The following is a 21,164-nucleotide window of genomic DNA, read 5'->3' as shown; positions in this document are numbered from 1 at the left end:
TTGCTTTTCATTTCCTCTTAAACTTTTAATCAGGCTTTCACCCCTACTGTTCCATAGGAATGTTACTAGTGATTTCATGCTAAATCATGAAAGGATTTTTTTTTTTTGACTGAAGAAATAATATTTACTTTTTTCCAAAATGATTTTTTTTTAACTTAAAAGGTCAAGGCTCTGCTACTTGTCCATTATGGTTGTGTGCTGGTTTCTCCTCTTTGTTAGTCTCATCTCATCACCCAAGCTAATGGAGGCTCCACATTCTGGAACTTCCACTCCAGCCTGAGAGAGTAAACATAGTAAATAAGCAAATAGTATGTTAGGAAATAAGAGCTTTGTATTAAAAAGGGTGGGGTTGAGTAAGGAGGATTGGGAGAGCTAGAGCAACCTGTATGTGAGCAGAATACTGAGAAATTGAGATTTAAGCAATTTTTAAGATTTAAGCAAGATTTAAATCTTGAATGAGGCGGAAGTTGGCCAGACCGTCCTCCTGTATTCCAAGTAAAGAGAACAGCTTGAGCAAGGGCCTCAAGGTCAGATTGTAACAGTAAGGAGGCCAGAGGCAAGAGTGGTGGGGGAGGGTGGGGGAGGTAGAAAAGATGAGACAGTTAAATGATCATCTGAGGGGTCCTTTTGGCCTTTACTCTAAATGAAGTAGTCTTGCATTGTTCTTAAGCAGAGGAGTATCATGATGTGATGCACCTGGCTGAAAATGGTTGTAATGATGGTTCTACCCGCATTCAGTCTATCAGTCTTGGGTCTACTTCTTAGAATCCCCAGTAGTACTCTTGAGTCAGAGTCAGCATCCATCATCCCTCACCTGGATTTCCTAAGTTCTTTACTAAATAATGTGCCTCCTTCTACCATCTAGTTAACTTATCTACCATCTAGTTAATAAAACAGCCAGATTGAGCCTTTTAAAATGGAAATCAGACACCATCACAACTCAGCTCAACGCACTCCCCATCTCAGGCCCTTTCCCCTTAACCACATGGGCCCTTCTTTTTTTTTTTTTTTTTTAATTTATTTATTTTTTCAGTGGGTTTTGTCATACATTGACATGAATCAGCAATAGATTTACATGTATTCCCCATCCCGATCCCCCCTCCCACCTCCCTCTCCACCCGATTCCTCTGGGTCTTCCCAGTGCACCAGGCCCGAGCACTTGTCTCATGCATCCCACCTGGGCTGGTGACATGTTTCACCATAGATAATATACATGCTGATCTTTCGCAACATCCCACCCTCACCTTCTCCCACAGCGTTCAAAAGTCTGTTCTGTACTTCTGTGTCTCTTTTTCTGTTTTGCATATAGGGTTGTCGTTACCATCTTTCTAAATTCCATATATATGTGTTAGTATGCTGTAATGTTCTTTATCTTTCTGGCTTACTTCACTCTGTATAATGGGCTCCAGTTTCATCCATTTCATTAGAACTGGTTCAAATGAATTCTTTTTAATGGCTGAGTAATATTCCATGGTGTATATGTACCACAGCTTCCTTATCCATTCATCTGCTGATGGGCATCTAGGTTGCTTCCTACATGGGCCCTTCTTTCAGATCCTGTTCACCGAAGACTTTCCTGCCTCTCGGCCTTCTTTCTACCTGGAAGGACCTTCCCCTTGACCACTTTAGGGCTAATTTCTTACCTTCAGGTCTTAGGTTCAGGATCAAGCATTAGAGGGCCCTCCCCGACCCTGTTCTTCCCTACCATCGTGCCCAGTTTGTATATTTTGCAGTAGTTATCTCAGTTTCTTTGCTTACTCATTTATTGAATATTTGCCTCACAGAATGGTAAGTTAGGGGGATAGGAAACTGCCCTGGTTCCTGGCAACAGTGCCTGACATGTAAACAAGCATTTAATAATAAATGTGTATGTGTGGGCTTCCCAGGCGGCTCAGTGATAAAGAATCTGCCTGCAAATGCAGAAGACACAGGAGATGCAGGTTTGATTCCTGGGTTGAGATGATCCCTGGAGGAGGAAATGGCAACCCACTCCGGTATTCTACCTGGAAAATTCCTATGAACAGAGGAGTCTGGTGGGCTGCAGTCCATGGGGTTGCAAAGAGTTGGATGTGACTGAGCACACACTGAGACCTGTATATGTATAAGCTTGCATTTGAATGATGTGGTCCTCTTGGGAATACACTGTCCTCTGCTCTTGTCCCCATTCATTCATTGCCTTAGCAGTCACCAGTCATTCAAGAAACTGAGTGCCAGCATCGGACCAGACTCGGGCAGGACCAGAGGATTGCTGGATGGCCCCTGTCAGGGTTGGTGGTATGCCCCATCCCATAAGTCAGCAAAGACAGAAATGGTGAAACTGATAACTTAGGAAAGCCCTTTAGCTTTGAGAGCCGATGAACCCTCAGGGCAGAGCTTGAGCAGGTTAGTGTCTGGGTTCCACGTCTGGGTCCCACAGCTGGACAAGAAAGGGGGAGCTGGAATCCCTAAAGACTGAAGAGGAAGTGATGACTGCTCTCCCTGTAGTTCCCTTCATGGATAGGGTGGAATGTCTCTTTTGCTTGCACACATCACAGTTCTCTGTGATAATAACCAATTGAGTGCTTTGCATTTACTCCAAACAACTCTTAAGAGGAAGCTTATTATAAGGCAACAGTCTCAGAGAGGTTAAGTAGCAAGCCTAGGACTATAGAAAGCTTGGATTTAAGTTCTGGCAATCCAGCTCTGGACCCTGAATTTCAACCGTTAAGTCTCATCAGAGCATCCTGAGACCTGTGGCAGTGTGAGCTCCTTTCTCAGGCTCACTCAGGGTTCTGTCTTCCCTGCGGTGTTCCAGACCTTTGAGCCTCTTCCAGCCAGCCCTGCGCCTGCCTGTCCTGAACTTGGTTCACCTTGTCCAGTATGGTATGGTTCCTGGTGAGGGGTGGGGGAGGGGCGCATATGGCAGCAGTGGCCTGGTCTCTAGATTGTTGGCCAGTTGCTCTGCTTAAGGATGTTGGCGCAAATGCCTCATTGTGTCCCTATGGAAAGGCACAAACGTGGACACATGATTCACAAACACGGCCACTGAAGCGTACTACTGGCTGTGCCCCAACTTGGAGGAAATATAATGGTACTTAGGGTGGGAGGGTCTTTTCCCCTAACCACTCATTTTCCTAATTCTCATAGCCACTGTCCTTCCTCTAGGATACCAGAGCCAAGGGGGGCAGGGCCACGGTCACTGGAAGTCTAGTTCACCTTGCCCAGGGCAGAGGGAACTGTCCCCCTCACCACACCCCCTTCCATGTAGAGTAGATCTGAGTCTAGCCTTAGGGCTGCTGGTGCCTTTGCCAGCTGTTCCTCTTCATTTCAGTAGTTTCTTTCTTTGGCTTTCTGCTGTGGTGAACAAGCAATAGGTATTGGGGGTCTCTTTTCCTCACTGTTGTGAGTCTGTGGGGAGGGTGTTTTTTATTTTATTGAGTTTTGGTTGCACTAGGTCTTTGCTGCTGTGTGAGGGCTTTCTTTAGTTGCAGCAAGTGGGGGCTGCTATCTTGTGGTGCTCAGACTTCCTCACTGTGGTGGCTTCTCTTGTTGGGGAACACAGGCTCTGGGGTATCTGGGCTTTGGTAGTTGTGGTGCACAGGTTGGTTGCCCCTCAGCATGTGGGATCTTCCCCGACCAGGGATCAAACCCATGTCTCCTACATTGGCAGATGGACTGTTACGCACTGGACCACCAGGAAAGTCCTATTTAACCTTTTTAAACCATGCATACATGGTGTGTGTGCTAAGTCACTTCAGTTGTGTCCGACTCTTTGCGACACTATGGACTGTGACCTGCCAATCTCTGCTGTCCGTAGAATTCTCCAGGCAGGAATACTGGAGTGGGTTGCCATGCCCTCCTCCAGGGGATCTTTCTGACCCAAGGATTGAACCCACGTCTCCTGTGGCTCTTGCCTTACAGGCAGATTCTCCACCACTGAGCCACTGAAGAAGCCCCTTTTAAAACTGGACTTGCTTTAACTACTACCTCATTGGGTTCTTGTGGATTAGCAGAGATGATGGATGAGTCATTAAACCTGGGCCACTGCAGTTTAAATTTGGCCTGGATCCTCAAAGGACCTGCAAATCTCAGATACTACTATTTGAAATCATCCTGCCAGACCTTTCCCTCTTCCTTTGTGGGTTCGTGGGACTGTAATTTCTTGCTCTTCAGTTCTCTTGGTAATAGAAATAACCCTGATTTTTTTTTTAACCCTGATTTTAAGAAAGCCTTGAGATGGATTCTTCTGACAAAACTGACAACTCTTTCTATGAATGTATTTTTGTCTTCTTCCTCCCAGATGTCCCAGAAACACTTCATCTCTGAGGCCCAGATTTGTGAGCCAAAGGCCATGAGGCCAATCTTTAGGCTAGTTGCTTCCCTTTTCTGAGCTACTTTGCAGCCAGGAAAACTTTTCCTGCCCTTGGACAATCTCTGAGCAGTGCATTGAGTGCCCAGAGGGCCTTATATCTTTTCAGCCACACTGTCTAGCTTCATTGTGTGGCCGGAAGTTAGAGGAAAGGGTAGATCTGAGTCTGCCCCAGGCATGAAAGGCGGGGCTTGGGCTGCAGTAGTCTGGGCTTTTGCCAAGTTGGAGCTGTGGCTCAATAGTTTATCTCCCCCACCACCCTAGGAATAAAACCCAGGGGGTTCCGAGACACCATCTGAGGGGAATCTGCATGCTTTTCTCCAGCTGTAGTATTTCGGTTAGGCTGGGGTTTCTTTTGCCTTGTACTTGAAGTACTGCAAGGTGCTGCTGTTATGGCTGGACTGTGCTTGAGTGGTGCCCAGAACCTCCGCCTCAGATAGCTGACTGCTCAGGAAGAAATTTATGGAAACGGAAGGCCTTGGGTACGATCCTTCCTTTTTCTTTTCTCCAAACTGGGCTAGGGATGTGTTCTTGGCCTGCATCCCTCACAAACATTTCACTTGCTTTGTGGACTCCTGATGAATATATTTTCATTTCAAAGGAAAGAAATATTCTTAAAGTCTTAAAGCACAAAGAATAGGCTATAGAGTTTTGGTCAGTCAGTTCAGTTGCTCAGTTATGTCCAACTGTTTGCAACCCCATGGACTGCAGCATGCCAGGCTTCCCTGTCCATCACCAACTCCTGGAGCTTGCTCAAACTCATGTCTATTGAGTCGGTGATGCCATCCAGCTGTCTCATCCTCTGTCGTTCCCTTCTCCTGCCTTCAATCTTTCCCAGCATCAGGGTCTTTTTCAATGAGTCAGTTCTTCACATCAAGTGGCCAAAGTATTAGAGCTTCAGCTTCATCATCAGTCCTTCCAATGAATATTCAGGACTGATTTCCTTTAGGACTGGTTTGATCCCTTTGCAGTCCAAGGGACTCTCAAGAGTCTTCCCCAACACCACAGTTCAAAAGCATCAATTCTTTGGTGCTCAGCTTTCTTTGTGGTCCAACTCTCACATACATACGTGACCACTGGAAAAACCATGGCTTTGACTAGATGGCATTTGTCAGCAAAGTAATGTCTCAGCTTTTGAATATACTGTCTAGGTTGGTCATAGCTTTTTTCTAAGAAGCAATCATCTTTTAATTTCATGGCTGCAGTTTTCTGCAGTGATTTTGGAGCCTAAGAAAATAGTCTATCACTGTTTCTATTGTTTCCCCATCTATTTGCCATGAAGTGATGGGACCGGAGGTCTTGATCTTAGTTTTTTGAATGTTGAGTTTTAAGCCAGCTTTTTCACTCTCATCAAGACACTCTTTAGTTCCTCTTCCCTTTCTGCCATAAGGTGGTGTCATCTGCATATCTGAGGTAATTGATATTTCTCCCGGCAATCTTGATTCCAACTTGTGCTTCATCCAGCCCAGCATTTCACATGATGTACTCTGCATATAAGCTCAATAAGCAAATAAATAAATAAGCAGGGTGACAGTATACAACCTTGACGTATTCCTTTCCCAATTTGGAACCAGTCTGTTGTTCCATGTCTGGTTTGTTGCTTCTTGATCTGCATACAGATTTCTCAGTAGGCAGGTAAGGTAGTCTGGTACTCCCATCTCTTGAAGAATTCTCCACAGTTTGTTGTGATTCACACAGTCAAAGGCTTTGGCAGAGTCAATAAAGCAGAAAGTAGATGTTTTTCTGGAACTCTCTTGCTTTTTCAATGATCCAATGGATGCTGGCAATTTGATCTCTGGTTCCTCTGCCTTTTCTAAACCCAGCTTGAACATCTGGAAGTTCTTGGTTCACATTCTGTTGAAGTCTCACTTGGAGAATTTTGAGCATTACTTTGCTAGCGTGTGAGATGAGTCAGTTTTGTTAGTAGAATCGCACAAATAATTCTTCTCTGAACTCTTACAATGCTGTTACATTTCTTATAGCAATTACCGTTGTAGTCATACTTTCTTCTCTCTTAAGGTCTCTGAGACTGACCTCATCTCCCTTGCCCCTCAGCACTCAGTGGTGCCTGGTGTAAAACCTTTAGGTAGGGCCTGGCCTGCAGCAGGTGCTCAGTGGTGGCAGAGTGGGAGAGGCACAGCCCATCCATGGTAAACGCTTATCAGTCATCCTCAGGGATTTAAACCCTGTGCCCTGGAATTGTGTATGAGTGGTTATTTTTCTGTGAGGTAGTTTTTCTTCCTTTAAAACAAAACATGAACTCTGTTGGCTTCATGATTTGGTGAGAGATCTCTATCATGTATCAGGCAAATCTCGCCATTCTCTTTTAAAATTTTAAAAAATATTTTAAAATTTGGATGATTCTTTAAATTCTTTAGTGCTTTACAGTTTTCAAAAGATTCACACAATTTCATATAATACTGTAACTTTTTCCCCCCACCCCTATGCAGCCCCTCCCGCTTCTGTCTCTCCACTGGTAACCACCAGTTGGCTTCTCTATATCTGTCAGCGTTTCTTGTTTGTTTTAGTCATCAGTTGTAGTTTTAGATTCAACATGTAAGTGATATCATACAGTATGTTTTCTGACTTATTTCACTTAGCATGACAGTGAAGTGAAAGTGTTAGTCACTGTTGTGTCTGACTCTACAATCCCATGGACTATAGCCCAACAGGCTCCTCTGTCCATGGAATTCTCCAGGCAAGACTACTGGAGTGGGTAGCCATTCCTTTCTCCAGGGGATCTTCCTCCTGATCCAGGGATCGAACCTGGGTTCCCTGCATTGCAGGCAGATTCATTTTCTGAGCCACTAGGGAAGGCCTCACATAGTATAAAGTTCATCTATGTTGCTGCAAATGGCAAAATCTGTTCTTTTTTATGGCTGAGTAGTAATATAGGAATACCACCATCTACACATACACACACTCCACACATCATCTTTGTCCATTCATCTGTTGATGGACACAGGTTGCTTCCATCCCTTGGTATAACTGTACATAATGCTGTTGTGAACACTGAAGTATAATGCTATTCCCTTTTATTCCTGTCCAATCATAGTGATCTTTCATGAAAAATGAATCTGATCCTATTATCCTCAAACTTAAAAGCCCTTTTATAGCTTCCAGTTAGTTTTTCCCTCCTTAGCCAGACTTTATTATTTGAATGTTTGCAACTATGACTATACACAATTTTTTTTTTCACGTCTAACAGCTTTATTGAGATGTAATTCTACATGCTGTACAATTTACCCATTTAAAAAGCATTTATTTGGCTTCGTCAGGTCTTAGTTGCAGCATGCCAGATCTTCGTTGCATCATGCAGGGGCTTTCATTGTGGTGCGTACACTTTCTAGTAGTGGTGAGCGGGCTCAGCAGTTGCAGCACCATGAGCTTAGTTGCTCCAGGACTTGGGGGAATCTTAGTTCCCTGACCAGGGATCGAACCCATATCCTCTGAAGTCCCCAATTCACTCATTTAATAATAATTCAGTGGCTCTTAGTATATTCACAAAGCTGTACATCCATCCTCATAATTTATTCTAGAGCACATGCACATTACTCCACAAAGAAATCTTGCTCATTTTGGTTGTCCACCCCCATCCCCGCTTGGCGCCCGCCCCCCCCCCCCCCCCCCCCCCGCCCCAACACACACCCTTCTCTAGGCCTAGGCAACCAATCATCTACTTACTATCCCAGTGATAGTAAGATGAGTGGGCTTCCCTGATAGCTCAGTTGGTAAAGAATCTGCCTGCAATACAGGAGACCCCAGTTTGATTCCTGGGTCAGGAAGATCCCCTGAAGGGAAAGGCTACCCACTCCAGTATTCTTGGGCTTCCCTTGTGGCTCAGTTGGTAAAGAATTTGCCCACAATGTGGGAGACCTGGGTTTGATCCCTGGGTTGGGAAGATCTCCTAGAGAAGGGAAAGGCTACCCATTCCAGTAATCTGGCCTGGAGAATTCCATGGACCATATAAGTCCATGGGGTTGCAAAAAGTCAGACGTGACTGAGCGACTTTCACTATCCTGTAGATTTACATATTTTGGGTATCTCACATGCATAGCATCATATAGCATGTGGTCTTTTTGTGTCTGGTGTCTTTCAATTAGCATGTTTTCAGCATCATCCATGTTGTAGCATATATTAGTACTTCATTCTGTTATTAGATGATATCCCACTATATGGATATATCACATTGTACTTATTCATCAGTTGACAAATATTTGGATGGTTTTCACAACTCAGTTTTTAAAAATATGCAGACTTGAACCAGACACTTCATCAAAGAAAATATACAAATGGTCAATAAGTATAAGAAAAGGTGCTCAATATCATTAGTCATTGTTGTTATTCTTTAGTCACTACGTCTTTTTTGTGGCCCTATGGACTGTAGCCCATCAGGCTCCTCTGTCTTTGGATTTCCCAGGCAAGAATACTGGATTCAGTTGCTATTTCCTTCTCCAGTTACCAGTTAAAGATGAAATTCCTTAACATAGCCCACAAGGCTCTCATAACTGTGCTGGACTTACCTCTTCAGATTTCTGTTATACAGACTTTGCTTCCTAATGGTCACCACGCTTTTCCTGATCAGGGGCCTTCACATATGTGGTTTCCTCAACTTGAATAGCAATCGCCCCCCTCCACCCAGCCCCTAAAGTCAGCCACTATTTACATGTTTCCAAAGCACCCTGTACTCATCCCTCCGCAGTGCTTACAGCAAGCATACATAGCGAGTTTGCTTCTCAACTAGGAATCACATCTCATTCATCATCAAAATCCTGGTTTGGAATTCAAATCAGTGATGAATCAATTCAGGAACTTTTAGTGTGAGAGGCCTTGTGGCACTTTAAAATGGTCTATAATGAGAATTTGGTCTTGGTAGATAAAAGGAATTATGTACCCCCACATGGAGTTTCTAAACTGAGGTTTAGAAATACACCTGTTTGTTTCAACAGTCCTCTTATGTTGTCTGAAAACTAACCCCTTTCCAGTGTCATCTGTTTTGGGCAGAGTGAAAGGATTTTCTAAGGGAAAAGTATTTTATATGATTCTTCGAGGCTTTTTCTCCTTTACTTTTTTTTTTTGGCTACAACATGCAGCATGCAGGATCTTAGTTCCCCAACGAGGGATCAAACCTGAGTCCCCTGCAGTACAGGCATGGCAGCTTAACCACTGGACCACTAGGGAAGTCCGTCCTTCACATTTAAACTGTGCTGTGCAATACAGTAACCACTAGCCACATGAAGCTAATTAAAAACTTCTGTTTCCCAGTTTCACTGGGCACATTTCAAGTACTTTTAATAGCCACATGTATCTAGTAGCTATAGACTGGAGCACCGCTATAGAACATGTTCAACAATGCCGGAAGTTTTACTAGGCAGTGCTGATGTAGAAATGTTAACCGAATCCAATTTTTTTTCTAGCTTTTTCTACCAGTGATAACGGAAATCAAGATATGTTAAATTGTTATGTTGGGACTTCCTTAGTGTCCCACTGGTTAAGACACCACGCTCTCAACGCAGGTGGCCCGGGTTCAATCCCTGGTCAGGGAACTACATTTCACATGCCACAACTAAGACCCAACACAGTCAAATAAGTATTTTTTACAGATGCAACATTAACTTAGCATAGAGCAGGACCAGAGATTTTAGTGAGGCTAACAAAATCTGTACATATTTATTTGCTCTGCATGATGCCTTGCAGATCAATCACAATGAAATCTGTGTCTCTGCCCTTAAAAAAACCGACTAGGACAATTCTGCCTCCTTGGGGAATACTGGGGCTAATGTGGGCTTTGCGTACATCAGCTCTAGTTGGGAGTGTGTACATGGAGCAGGGAACCTCTCTATATTGTTGTATACTACCCCCAAAAATCAGGGAGAAATTTTGCTTCACTTATGTCAGACAGATATATTTTAAGTACAAAATATGTGGGGAAAATGCAGTTTTTAAAGGTTCACAGAATTTACATCACCATGTAATATAGGATACAATAAAGTTTAAGTAGAGTCCATCATTAAATTTGTTTTATGAGGACCTACATGATAACTAAATATCATGTCCATAAATCTTTTTAAAATTTTTCTAGGGGACGCATTTTATTGCACAAGATTATCACTGCCACTTATGAATACCCTAGTTGCTTTTCTGCTCAAAATACTGACATATCCCCACATCATCATAACTACTTTATTCATTTTAGCCAAAGTCTAATTCTAGTTTAAATTGTGAATGTAAATGAACATATACTGTGAAGTCAAACTGAGTCAATACGATAGGTCCTTGTTCTGACTCAACCTTTTCCTGACACAGCCCCCTTTCTGTGAGGCTGACTTCTATCACTACCAACCTGGGTTTGCTGGTGTATAAACAGGAAAAAGTAGCTCTGGTTATTTACAGAGAAGGAGCCTGACCACTACATGTAGCATACTTTTTAGTGTCTCAAGATGCTGGCTAATTTATCTCCACTCAGTGCTGAGACCGTAGTACTTATCTCACTAAATCCTTTACATGTAAATTTCAGGTATCTGTTCTTCCACTGAAGTCTGTAGTTTGACCACAACTGAGAAAGAACCAGAAGACATTTGTGGTAAATTAAGTCATACACATACAAAAAGATACTTAAGTGTTAGAAACGTTTATTTGTCAAAATATATATAAAAAAAAAAGTGGGAGAAGTGGAGTAAAACAAGGCTAAATTTCAGCTACTGCTGTACCACGATCACAGGTCAGACATAAAACAAAGCAAAACAAACAAAACCACCAAAACCCCAATGGTCTTAGCAATTTCAGAAGATTAGCTTCAGTGTCAAGAGTCCAGAGCTAACAGAGAAGAGTAAAGGTTGCTTGCCTCTACGTGGTCATTTTAAAGGGAAAGGAGATGTTGCAGGTAGGCAGGGAGAAGGGTTCAACACCTAAGGAAAGCAAGATAAGAGGGATTCCACTGTATAGGAGAAAGGGGATGCCCGCAAAATCCTTACCTAGGGCTGCTCAGAGGCTGAGAACACAAGGAACAGAAAGGCTACAGAGACTAGTGCCAGGAGGAAAGAAAAGTCAACTTAGAAGAATTAAATTAAGAAAGAAAACATAGTTGGTCACAAACTCCTTTGTTTACTGAAACATGAAGCAATGGAAACATCCCGGCAAAGGGGACCGCGCGGAGCAAGTTCTCATATATGACCGCAGCCCGAGGGTTCAGTCCGCAATTATCCTACCTGAAAGAGAGCACAACACAAGAGGCTTACACAATGCCTGGAGAGCAGCGTGGCTCCGAGTACAAGGGCCCTGGTCCCGTCCTGTATTCCAGGGGGAAAAAGAACAGAACAAAACAAAACCAAGTCAGATCGGATCAAAGTTACATCTCATGTAATTACCTTTCTACTATGGCTATATATAGGAATCTACTTATATATATACAACAAGAAGCAATCTGTCTGGAAGACTGCTGTATTGGTGATAAATATATCTTTCTCATTTTCTTACCCATCCTTTAGGTAAGACTACTTCTGTGATACAAGGCTACTGCCACTGAAACAAAGGGCATACAGATATCAAGAACCATAATTTAATTTTTGGTTTCTAAAAAATCAGAAGATGCTAGGTCTCAAATATGGCCAATTACATTATTCTAAATATGTCTCATTTTCATCTTTCATATAAACACGTTTTCAGAAATGACAATCATAAAGGGTATCAAGGAGTGGTTCATTCATCCTCCAACATACCTGCGCTATCATACTGTCACAGATTTAGAGTCACAGTTACAGTAGCTCCTTTAATTGACCAAATCTCCCTTACCAAAACAAGAGAAGAAATCCTAAATTCTCTAATTCTTCCATTGGTGATGGGAACTCCAGACACCAATGGCTGGGGGAAAAAAAAAGTTAACTCACACCAAGTTCCTCTACTTATTACAGACAAAGGGCCAAATCTTGGTCTTGATCTGTGCCAATCGACTTCAAAAGTTGTGACGTTCTTGAATCAGTTCTGCTAGGGTGAGACCCGAATTTGGATCCCCAACAGTTCTGGAGTATTTCATCCTGGCAGCCTCATTAACATCAGGCTCCTGGGACTGCAACCAACTCAGGGTTATTCAGTCCATATGAGGTTCATACCTGGAAGGTAAGTTTCTTTAACAGTCATCACTAAAAAGAGGTTAGTTGAACAACCACTGCTAGCAGTCAAAAACCACATACACATACCTTAGTAATACCCTTTAAAGACCACAATATGTACTATTTAATGTTTAACTTTGGAACATAGTTGAGAGAAAGGTACAGTTGTCTGGGAGACACCACCTTACTTTAGAGGCATATCCTAACTTCATGGCAGACCAGCAGCATTAAAAGATTAATGGCAGACTACACTAGTTGTTAAGATCTACTTCATGCAAATGAACACTCACTGCTACACAGTAGTCACAGCAGATCCCTGTCTTATCATAGTCACACAGGATATAACATCACAGGTTCATATATTTGCTTCTCACCATGTAAAAGGGAAAACTCCTGTCACTTGGTTTTCTTCTACTCATACATCAAAGAGGTATGTTAAGAACCCTGGAAACTCGGTGGTAACTCAGTTTAACTTTCCTGCTAGGCCTCCAGTTCTGCTGATGCTCAATTTCAAGGTACTGGGTATCAATTTCTAGATACTCTAGTTAGCCTTAACATTCCAATATCTTTGTTTACATTACCTGAAAAAGGAAAAATTAAACTGCCAGGGTTACCATCAATGGAATTTCATATACTTCAGAAAATTACTTGTTTAATCTAGCTCTTTAAATGTTCTCAAACAAAAAAACCCCCAAAATTTGCTGGAAGCAATGGGAAGTGTCAGGCTCTAGAAAGTAGCATCATAAGCCATGCAGAAATGCAGCTAAGTGCCCACGGAGAACAAGATGCTCTGGATTACTAATAAAGAAGGAACTCCACGGAATCCAGAGCAGACACTGGCATTAAAACATTGCTTTCCAGCAAGTGTCTTGGAACTAAATGCCTAAAATTCAGAGGATTTTATTTGGCTTATATATTAGAAGAGTTTTCTCTGATAAAGGCTCATGAGCTAAGTAATAGTTTTATTAGCAAACTGGAAATCTGAAGTTAGTTTAAATCCTCACTGGTGACATTAATGATTAACTTCTGAACCTACACTCTTCAACATACATCACAGTGACTTTTGTGGTGGGAAGAGAAAGTAGTTTTGGACTCAGGTAGGCCTGAGTCCTACCTGAATTCTGGAACTCTCAATCACCAGATGACATTAGACAAAGTACTTAACCTCTCTGAGCCTTAGGTTCCTTTCTCTGTAAGAGAAAATATCTTAAAACCTCGCTGTATCATTAAATGTATGTACAAAGAGAGTACTCAACAAGTGTTAGTTCTCTTCAACTATGTTTCTTGTAACCCAGATCTGCTTACATTTGATTAAAGAACAATATCCTGACTAATAAACTGAGTTGTTGTTTTCCCAGGATGGACAAGTTGGTTGGAGCTGTAAACAAAGACCTCAACAGGTCAAATGAAGCTCTGGCCCAGAGAAATATTTAAGACTAAAATGCAGTGACTACCTTTTGGATAGTGTCCTGACAGCAAACAGGTGGCTTTAGCCTCCTCTATGTGGCAAGGTCTCCTTTCTGGGGAACTCAATGGAATCTCTTAACCACACCCACCCCACTCTCACCTCCAGTTTTTAAAAGGCTGAGTACCGTGCTCGGTCCACATACTGCTCCCGTTCATACCGGGCCATGTCATACAGAGAATTCCGTGCAGCTGCTGAAGCCTGAGACAGCTCACTCTCTGGCCCATAACCGTAGCCCTCTCCAACTGCGGGGAGCACCGCTGCACCACGACGCAGGGGGCTCCTGTCCCTTCCGTAATAGGAGGAAGTGGTGGCAGCGGCAGCAGCCATAGCAGCTGAGGTGGCAGCAGCGCCCGAGTTTGGCAACAGGTGTCTGTCGTAGGGGTCAACGGACGTGGAGCTGAGGTGACTGGTCACAGCCGTGTTCTGGACTTGAGGCAGATGAGACATGGTCTGCTCTGCATAGTTGTACGCGGAAGCTGCTGCTGCTGCTGCCACTGCCTCGTAAGAGCGGACTCGGTAACGCTTATAGTAGTCAAGTGCTCCATATGCGTCGTTGTAATACATGGACTCCCCGTAGCCCATGGTATAAGGTGTGCGCACCGCTCCATACTGTTCATTATACTGCTCAGTAAAGTCCGCCACGCGGCCTGAACGGTCTACTGGACACTCTTTGGACCAGTGGCCCTCTTTCCCACACCGATAGCAGCCACTCTGGTCTCCCATCCCAGGGGCAGTCCGAAGCCGGCTGGTAGACAACTGCACGTGCATTCGTTTGCCTTTAGGAAATAGATTTAAGAAGATTTATTATAACTCATTAACCTTCTATGTCTTCCCCAAAATCAACTAGTTGGCAAAAGACACACAAACATACAAACACACATTCCTACAACCCTATTTCAACAATCCCCTCCAAAAAAGCAGCTGAAGTTTTAACAGATGAGACTTAGAAAATCTGAATCCTCAGAAACCAGTCAATACTTTCTACTTACACAGTAGACCGGGATTCCCTCCTACTTCCGTCTCCACGACTTTTTTCTCCCCAACATAGAAATTGAGTTTCCACTTTCCAAAAGTTTCCACTTTTCAATACTATTAGCAAAACCTGACCATTTTTCCAAATCAAATATCCAGTAACACCTCAGTTATGCTCTGCATAGTAAAGCATCTTACCAAGCTCTCATTGATTTACTCAGGGCCACATAAGGCCTAAGCATGTACTGTAGCTTAAAAAGCCACAGCATGTGCTGTCCATCTTGTTTCTTCCAGCCGTTTTTGCAAGTGTCACCAGAAGGCTATGTTGGGCACACAAATCATACCTGGCGCATCATCTGCCTGAACTCCAGGACCCCTTAAGAGTTCGATATAAGAGCTTCCAGACTTTAACCCCACCCCCACATTTTTTTTTTTTTTTAAGCTAAGGTGAATCCACGCCTGCTGTGGAAAAGAAAGCTACCTGACCTAAGTCTCTCAACAGCAAGAAATGGTTCTTGAAGCAGTACTGGTTTCTTAGGGACAGTGTGTTTTCATATAATGGAATGATTGGCATTTCATCCTGTTATGCAGTAAACGACATAAACCTGTAAACAATTCTTTACAGGGAATTGTCTACTTGTTAGAAAAATGCAGCATTGGCCTAAAGGCTTCAGGGCACCCGTACAAACAAGCCACATCCATACTTGCAAGAAATGACCAGCACGAGGAACAGCGAAGAGAAGAAACAATCTTTGCCCTGGGCTTGTGAACAACCAAGCCCAGGGAGCCTTGCTAATGAAAGCATCCAAGGTCTTTAAAAGCAGTTTGAGAAAAGGCATATTCTTGGCAGCATTTGGTGCCAAACTGCCTAAGACTTTGGAGATCAAGTCAATGCTTTACAGATCATAGCCAAAAGCAGCCAGTACAGTTGTAGAGAACTGGGGATTCGCATCACTCTAAAGGGCTGCTCAGGACAAATCCCCCCTCCGCGATCAGCAAGTTGCTCTCTCTGTAACAGACCTTGTTCTGGATGCAGCTATGCGGTAGGAGGCCTCGTGCTCCACCATCCTGTTGGAAACAGCCCGATTCAGGACGGCAGCCAGAACAGCGCCATGCACTGACCCTGAGAGGGGAGCGGGTTAGTGCAGTAATATCACTTTAGTCAAACTCAGTTCTGCCCAACGTCCAACATTCCTACCACCCCAGCTTCTAGTAGCTGCTGCCTCAAACTTAAAACCCTTTCTTTAGCAGAAACAAAGGAGGTCAGGTTTTTACTTCCAGCTGCGAGTAGAGAGGCAGCATCCACCATCAACACTGATAGTGTCAACAGATATCAGACAGCAATTTAACATGCAAGCAGCACTGAGCCATCCCGTTATTTTCAGAGATACAGATACTCCCATTCTTACCCATTCTTAGACGTTATTACAGGACAAATGCTAACTGTGCTTAGAACAGAAACACACGGATTTTTGCCCAATATTTATATCCCAAATGTAGAATTCCCTATAATTTGGACTGGAGGGATTACAAGCTACTTGCCTTTCAAACATACATGGTGACATTAAACGCGTGTGATAGACACAAACAGTGTTTCAATTCTGAAGTCAGTGTAACCATGCCAATCTAAAAAGCAGCCAGTCCAGAGGCCTACAAGTACATTTTCAAGGAAAATATGTAATTTAATCCTTTACAGATTATGGATCCATTTTTTTTTTGAGAAACAAAACCCAGTGACTTTTTTCCCCTTGATGTTTCTATTACTACATACACTCTCCACCACTGCTTTTAGAGTGGAACTGAGAAGTTTATAAACATCTGTAGTAACTGTAAAAAGGAATCAGGTAAACAACTTTTTAAATCTAGAACTAAAAGATCTACAACAGAAGTGATACTTTTTTTCACATAATCTTTCTAAAGGTTGTAACCAGGCATTTAAATCTTCTAAAATTCTTATGGTAATTGAAATATACTGTGCTTCTCTATTACTTTAAGGAACCAATGCAAAGAAAACTGGAGGAAGATTAAATTCTACTACTCTACCACACTTGGAGAAGCCAAAAGCTTAAAAATTTTCTGAAATCTCCAAAAAATTACTGAGGTATGTTGCCAACATTTCCCAGAAAACCAGCCTCCACCTCCCACAAGTGTTTTCTTTTGAATGAAAGAGGTGGGCAACCTGAGGTCCTCACTGCTGAGCTCCTGCCAAGTAACAGGACCCAGAGATTAGGGATATAGCTTGATATACAACTGTACTCCAATTTAATGTTTGTTTACATACTGGTGAAAAACAAAACACATAAACTCATATATCATTCCCAGTTCAGCTGCCTGAGTTATTACTTGGGAACAGCTTCTTCAGGGTCTTTCAGTGCAAACTGCTTGCTAAGTCAGTAGCAGTTCAGCTCCTGCTGTTTATGGGGAGGAAACAGATCCTCAGAGACTCGGGTAAACTCAGATTCTGCTGCTTTCTTTTGTTAGTCTTACAGTCAGGAAGCCTCAGTAGCAGCCATTAACATATAAAGGTTCAAAAGATGACCAAAGCGGCATTCTTAAGAGGTCCCCTTTATTAGGAGATGAATAAAAAGGCTTTATGAAAAAACTGTGACAAATTGGTATCTAGATTGTATTTTCTGTAAGACTGCAACTTACTATCCAATGCTAAAACTTTCTCTTGTCATCTGGAAAAAAAACAGAGCTGGTTATAAAAATGTCTGTATGTAAAACATAACGAAAAGTTGAGCGCTTTCTCCAGAGGGCCCAGGCTAAGAACATGAAAACCAAATAAAAGATCCTTTTTTCCCCAATAATGACGTTTAAAAAAATTTCATGGATCATTGTGTTATTACATCCTGAATGAAACCCACTGTATTAAAACACATTTCTTTCAAGCTAACCCCCCCCTCAATTAACTGACGTCCATATACCTATTTCTGATCCTATCCTTTTACTCACTCGCATATTAAAAAGGTAAAGACAAGCAGTATTATACTAGAACATTGCTGCAGTTTGTACCAGACTTTAACTGCATTATTTCACATTTTGCTTGTTACCTATCAAGAGAGAACTCCCATTTCCTCCAACACTGTCCATTCATGATGCCCTCCTTCATCCAATGAAAATAATTCAGGGTATTTTTTAAAGGTATCTGAAGTGCAACAGCTTTCCAAAATAATAAAAGAAAACCAAATATAAATGAGGAAAGGTATTACATTTTAAAGAAGTTTCTAACCATCATAGAAACATTTGTTGTTGCGAACACCACTCACCTTTTATCATACAGTGCTTTTACTGTCAAAGCACTTTCACATCTATTACCTCATTCTAGCCTCACTACCATCCTGTGAGGGAGGTACAGCAGGGATCATTATAACTCTATTTTATAAGTGGGGAAAATGAAGCACAAAGAGGTTAAAACACTTGTCCAAGATCATATGACAAGTAAATGGTAGCAAGTATCTACAATTTTTGCCCTGTGCTTTAAAGAGCAACTAAAAGTCAGGACACCACTGGCTGAAGCCAGAAATATCTGATGCACTATTTGCAATCTCTACTATCTGCAAACTTTCTTACCCTTTTCTGGTCAACTTTTCCTCTTCTCCATTTCTTTTCTGTTTTCTAGGTTTAGTAGAGGACCCTTTAGTACGTCTTTACAACCCTTTTAATGGTACTCAGAGAAAAAAATGATCTTAATTTATAAACCTGAAAAGTGGATGTAAACATGTGGTCTAAGATGACACTATCAACAAAAAGCTTGTAGAACAGTGCTGTACAAGAGAACTTCCTGTGATGATGTAAATGTTCTGTATCTGCACTGATACAGTCACCACTAGCCTGGATGACTTCTGAGTGCTTGAAATGTGTGCAGACAACTGAGAAATTGAACTTTAAAATTTATTTAATTTCAATTTCATAGCCACATGGGGCTAGTGGCTACCATATCAGCACAGTTCCAGAGAATCTGCAACCTCCTGTAGTACTAATGACAACGTCCGTACTTTTATTAATGATATAAATAATTCAATATGCCACTCTAATCGGAATCTCCTCAGAAGCAGAACCATAATTCCCATTCAACCTAACATTTTTAGAAATGTCGTTTTTTCCCTTTAGGATTAAATAATAGTATGTGGAGCAGAATACATAGCACGGTTTTTGGCTCTGCTTATATAGTTCATCACACACTGAACAAATTTGAGTACTCAAAAGATAACCCCCCAAAATCAGATTCACCACCCAGATTTAGAATACAGAGATTCTTAAAGATGTCTTTTTTCCCCCACCATGGCCCATTGCCCAGGGCAGTAAGGAATATAAGCCCTATGCATTTAAACTCTCAAATATATAAGGCTTCCTCATCATAACAAAAGAAGCAAGCCACAGACCTTTATCTTCTTCTCCCATTTGCAGATTAAACTTCCAACAGCACCCAAATGAATGACGCTTGCAGGAAAAAGTGACCTACCGTTTGTGATTCTACATTGAGAAACATCTTGGCAAATCTGAAAAGGAGAAGTGTTTGCTTCTCCAAGAGTTAAGTTGTGTTTAAGCATGGTAAACATACAATCGTTCTACTATTTCCAGCTAAAGTAGAATGGAAGACACCACCCTGCCGGCCCCATGGTCCTGTGTTCTTGCCTCTGTCTAGACCTAGACCCCACTCGGTTTTGCCACCCAGGCCCCAGAGCAGTTCACCTTGAAACTCTGTGTTGTCAAGGCCCCTGATGGCCTCCACTGCATCCTCAGCCCGCTCCATGTGTACAAAGGCATAATCTTTCACGATGTCACATTCGATGACAGGACCGTACTCCTCAAACTTGGCCCGGAGCTCTTGGTTGGTACAAGTAGGACTGATGTTGCCTACATGCAACTTGGTTGAAGCTTTGCTCTTATTCTTGCTGGCTTCCACGTTGATGTTCACCCCGTGCAGCTTGTAGTGGTGCAGGTTGCGGATGGCATCCTCGGCCGCCGTCTTGTCCTCTATGTGCACAAAGCCGTAGTTCTTAATGATGTCACATTCCAGCACCTTCCCATACTGCTCGAAGAGTGAGCGGATCTCCTGCTCTGTGGCCTCCCGAGGCAGATTTCCGATGAACAGCTTCACCATCCTGACAAGAGCCTGAAAGAGAAGAAAGATTTTCAGAAATTAGAGGCGAAAGTTTCAATGCACTGCATTTTGGATTAATCCTCCCAAGTTCTTGGCACCTTCAAGATGCTCACATAGACGTTCCCTCTTTTTTCAGTAGCGGGAAGAAGGTTAGCTCTTAAGGAGTGGTGTGAGCTGTGTGTAACACGCTAACGGGTCGGTTGTCAGCATGCATTGCATAGTCCTTCGTGAAATAAGGCGCATTTTAAGTAACAGGGTTAGCTTGAAATACTCCTGTTTGGGGGCAGGTAAGAGAAGAATCCAAATGGGGGGGAAGAGGCATACATCTAACTGTCCCTGGTAACAAGGTTTTGGAGGGAAATCTGTGCACCTCTCTTCCGGGAGGCATCACCGTTCAAAATACTTTTAAGAATAAAAAGGCCCCCTTTGCCCCAACTGGGAACCCCCACCCCCGCGCCGGCGACCCAACTCCCGTGCCTTCTCCCCAACAAAGACTCGACTCGACCCCTGCCCCGCCCCCTCCGGAGACCCGGCCCCGCCTCCTCCCGTTGTCTTCCCCGGACCTCCCGCACCAAGAGAAAAAACCCAAACTCTGGGCCCTCCCCGTCCGCCAGAGGCCCGGCCGGCCCGGCTCTCAGGCTCCCCCCACACCCACAAGAAGCTTGCGCACCTCCGGGTGGCAGCAGCGCTGGCGGCGGCTCCCGCGTCAGAGAGAACCCTACAAAATGGCGACGGCCGCTCAAACCTCGGCGCGACCGGGCCTTTCTCGCGCGCCACCTGACGCACGCGCGAGTGCGCACTGCCCACCCCCTCCTCACCCTCGCGGGAGCCAGGCGACCAATCCCGCGGCCGCGTACAAATTGCTGCCCGGGGCTCGGCTCCCAGTCGCCCCGATAGGGGGCGGGGCCCGCTGTTGTCGGCGCGGCGGAGCGGAGGTCAGCCCGCCCCCTGGCCCGGCTAGCCAATCAACACCTTGGACGGTGGTGTGGGTGGGGGTCGGCGCTCACGCGTCAGAAGGCTCTGGGCGCAACCACTGCCTTGGTGAAATCAGAAGCCCGGAGTCACAGTGGATCACAATGGATCCATTCACAATGGATCGTGCTATTGGACCGTGTCGGGGGGCGGAGGTGGGGAAGGACTGCCGCTGCAGATGACAAAGGG

At 43.5% G+C, this 21,164-nt stretch overlaps 1 protein-coding gene across 4 annotated transcripts; it reads right to left on the bottom strand.

Annotated features, from left to right (window-relative positions):
- Positions 1 to 10,963: 10,963 nt before the first annotated feature.
- Positions 10,964 to 20,853, bottom strand: LOC133070542 (RNA-binding protein 4B). 4 transcript variants are annotated; one of them, XR_009696178.1, is made up of 5 exons: positions 20,674 to 20,853; positions 19,592 to 20,015; positions 14,024 to 14,700; positions 12,235 to 12,456; positions 10,964 to 11,637 (listed from the first exon to the last, which is right to left on the bottom strand). XR_009696178.1 is itself a non-coding variant. In XM_061162950.1 (4 exons), the coding sequence occupies exons 2-3, from the start codon at positions 20,001 to 20,003 to the stop codon at positions 14,033 to 14,035; spliced, it is 1,080 nt and encodes a 359-aa protein (XP_061018933.1). In that variant the 5' UTR covers positions 20,004 to 20,015; positions 20,674 to 20,853; the 3' UTR covers positions 10,964 to 12,456; positions 14,024 to 14,032. The 4 variants fall into 4 exon arrangements, 2 of the variants coding, with proteins under 2 accessions (XP_061018933.1, XP_061018939.1); XR_009696179.1 differs by having other exon boundaries at positions 10,964 to 11,556; XM_061162950.1 differs by having other exon boundaries at positions 10,964 to 12,456.
- Positions 20,854 to 21,164: the final 311 nt, after the last annotated feature.

This window comes from Dama dama, chromosome 2 (genome assembly GCF_033118175.1).
Source record: "Dama dama isolate Ldn47 chromosome 2, ASM3311817v1, whole genome shotgun sequence".
NCBI lineage: Eukaryota > Metazoa > Chordata > Mammalia > Artiodactyla > Cervidae > Dama > Dama dama.
This window is presented reverse-complemented; position numbering and strand designations above follow the sequence as displayed.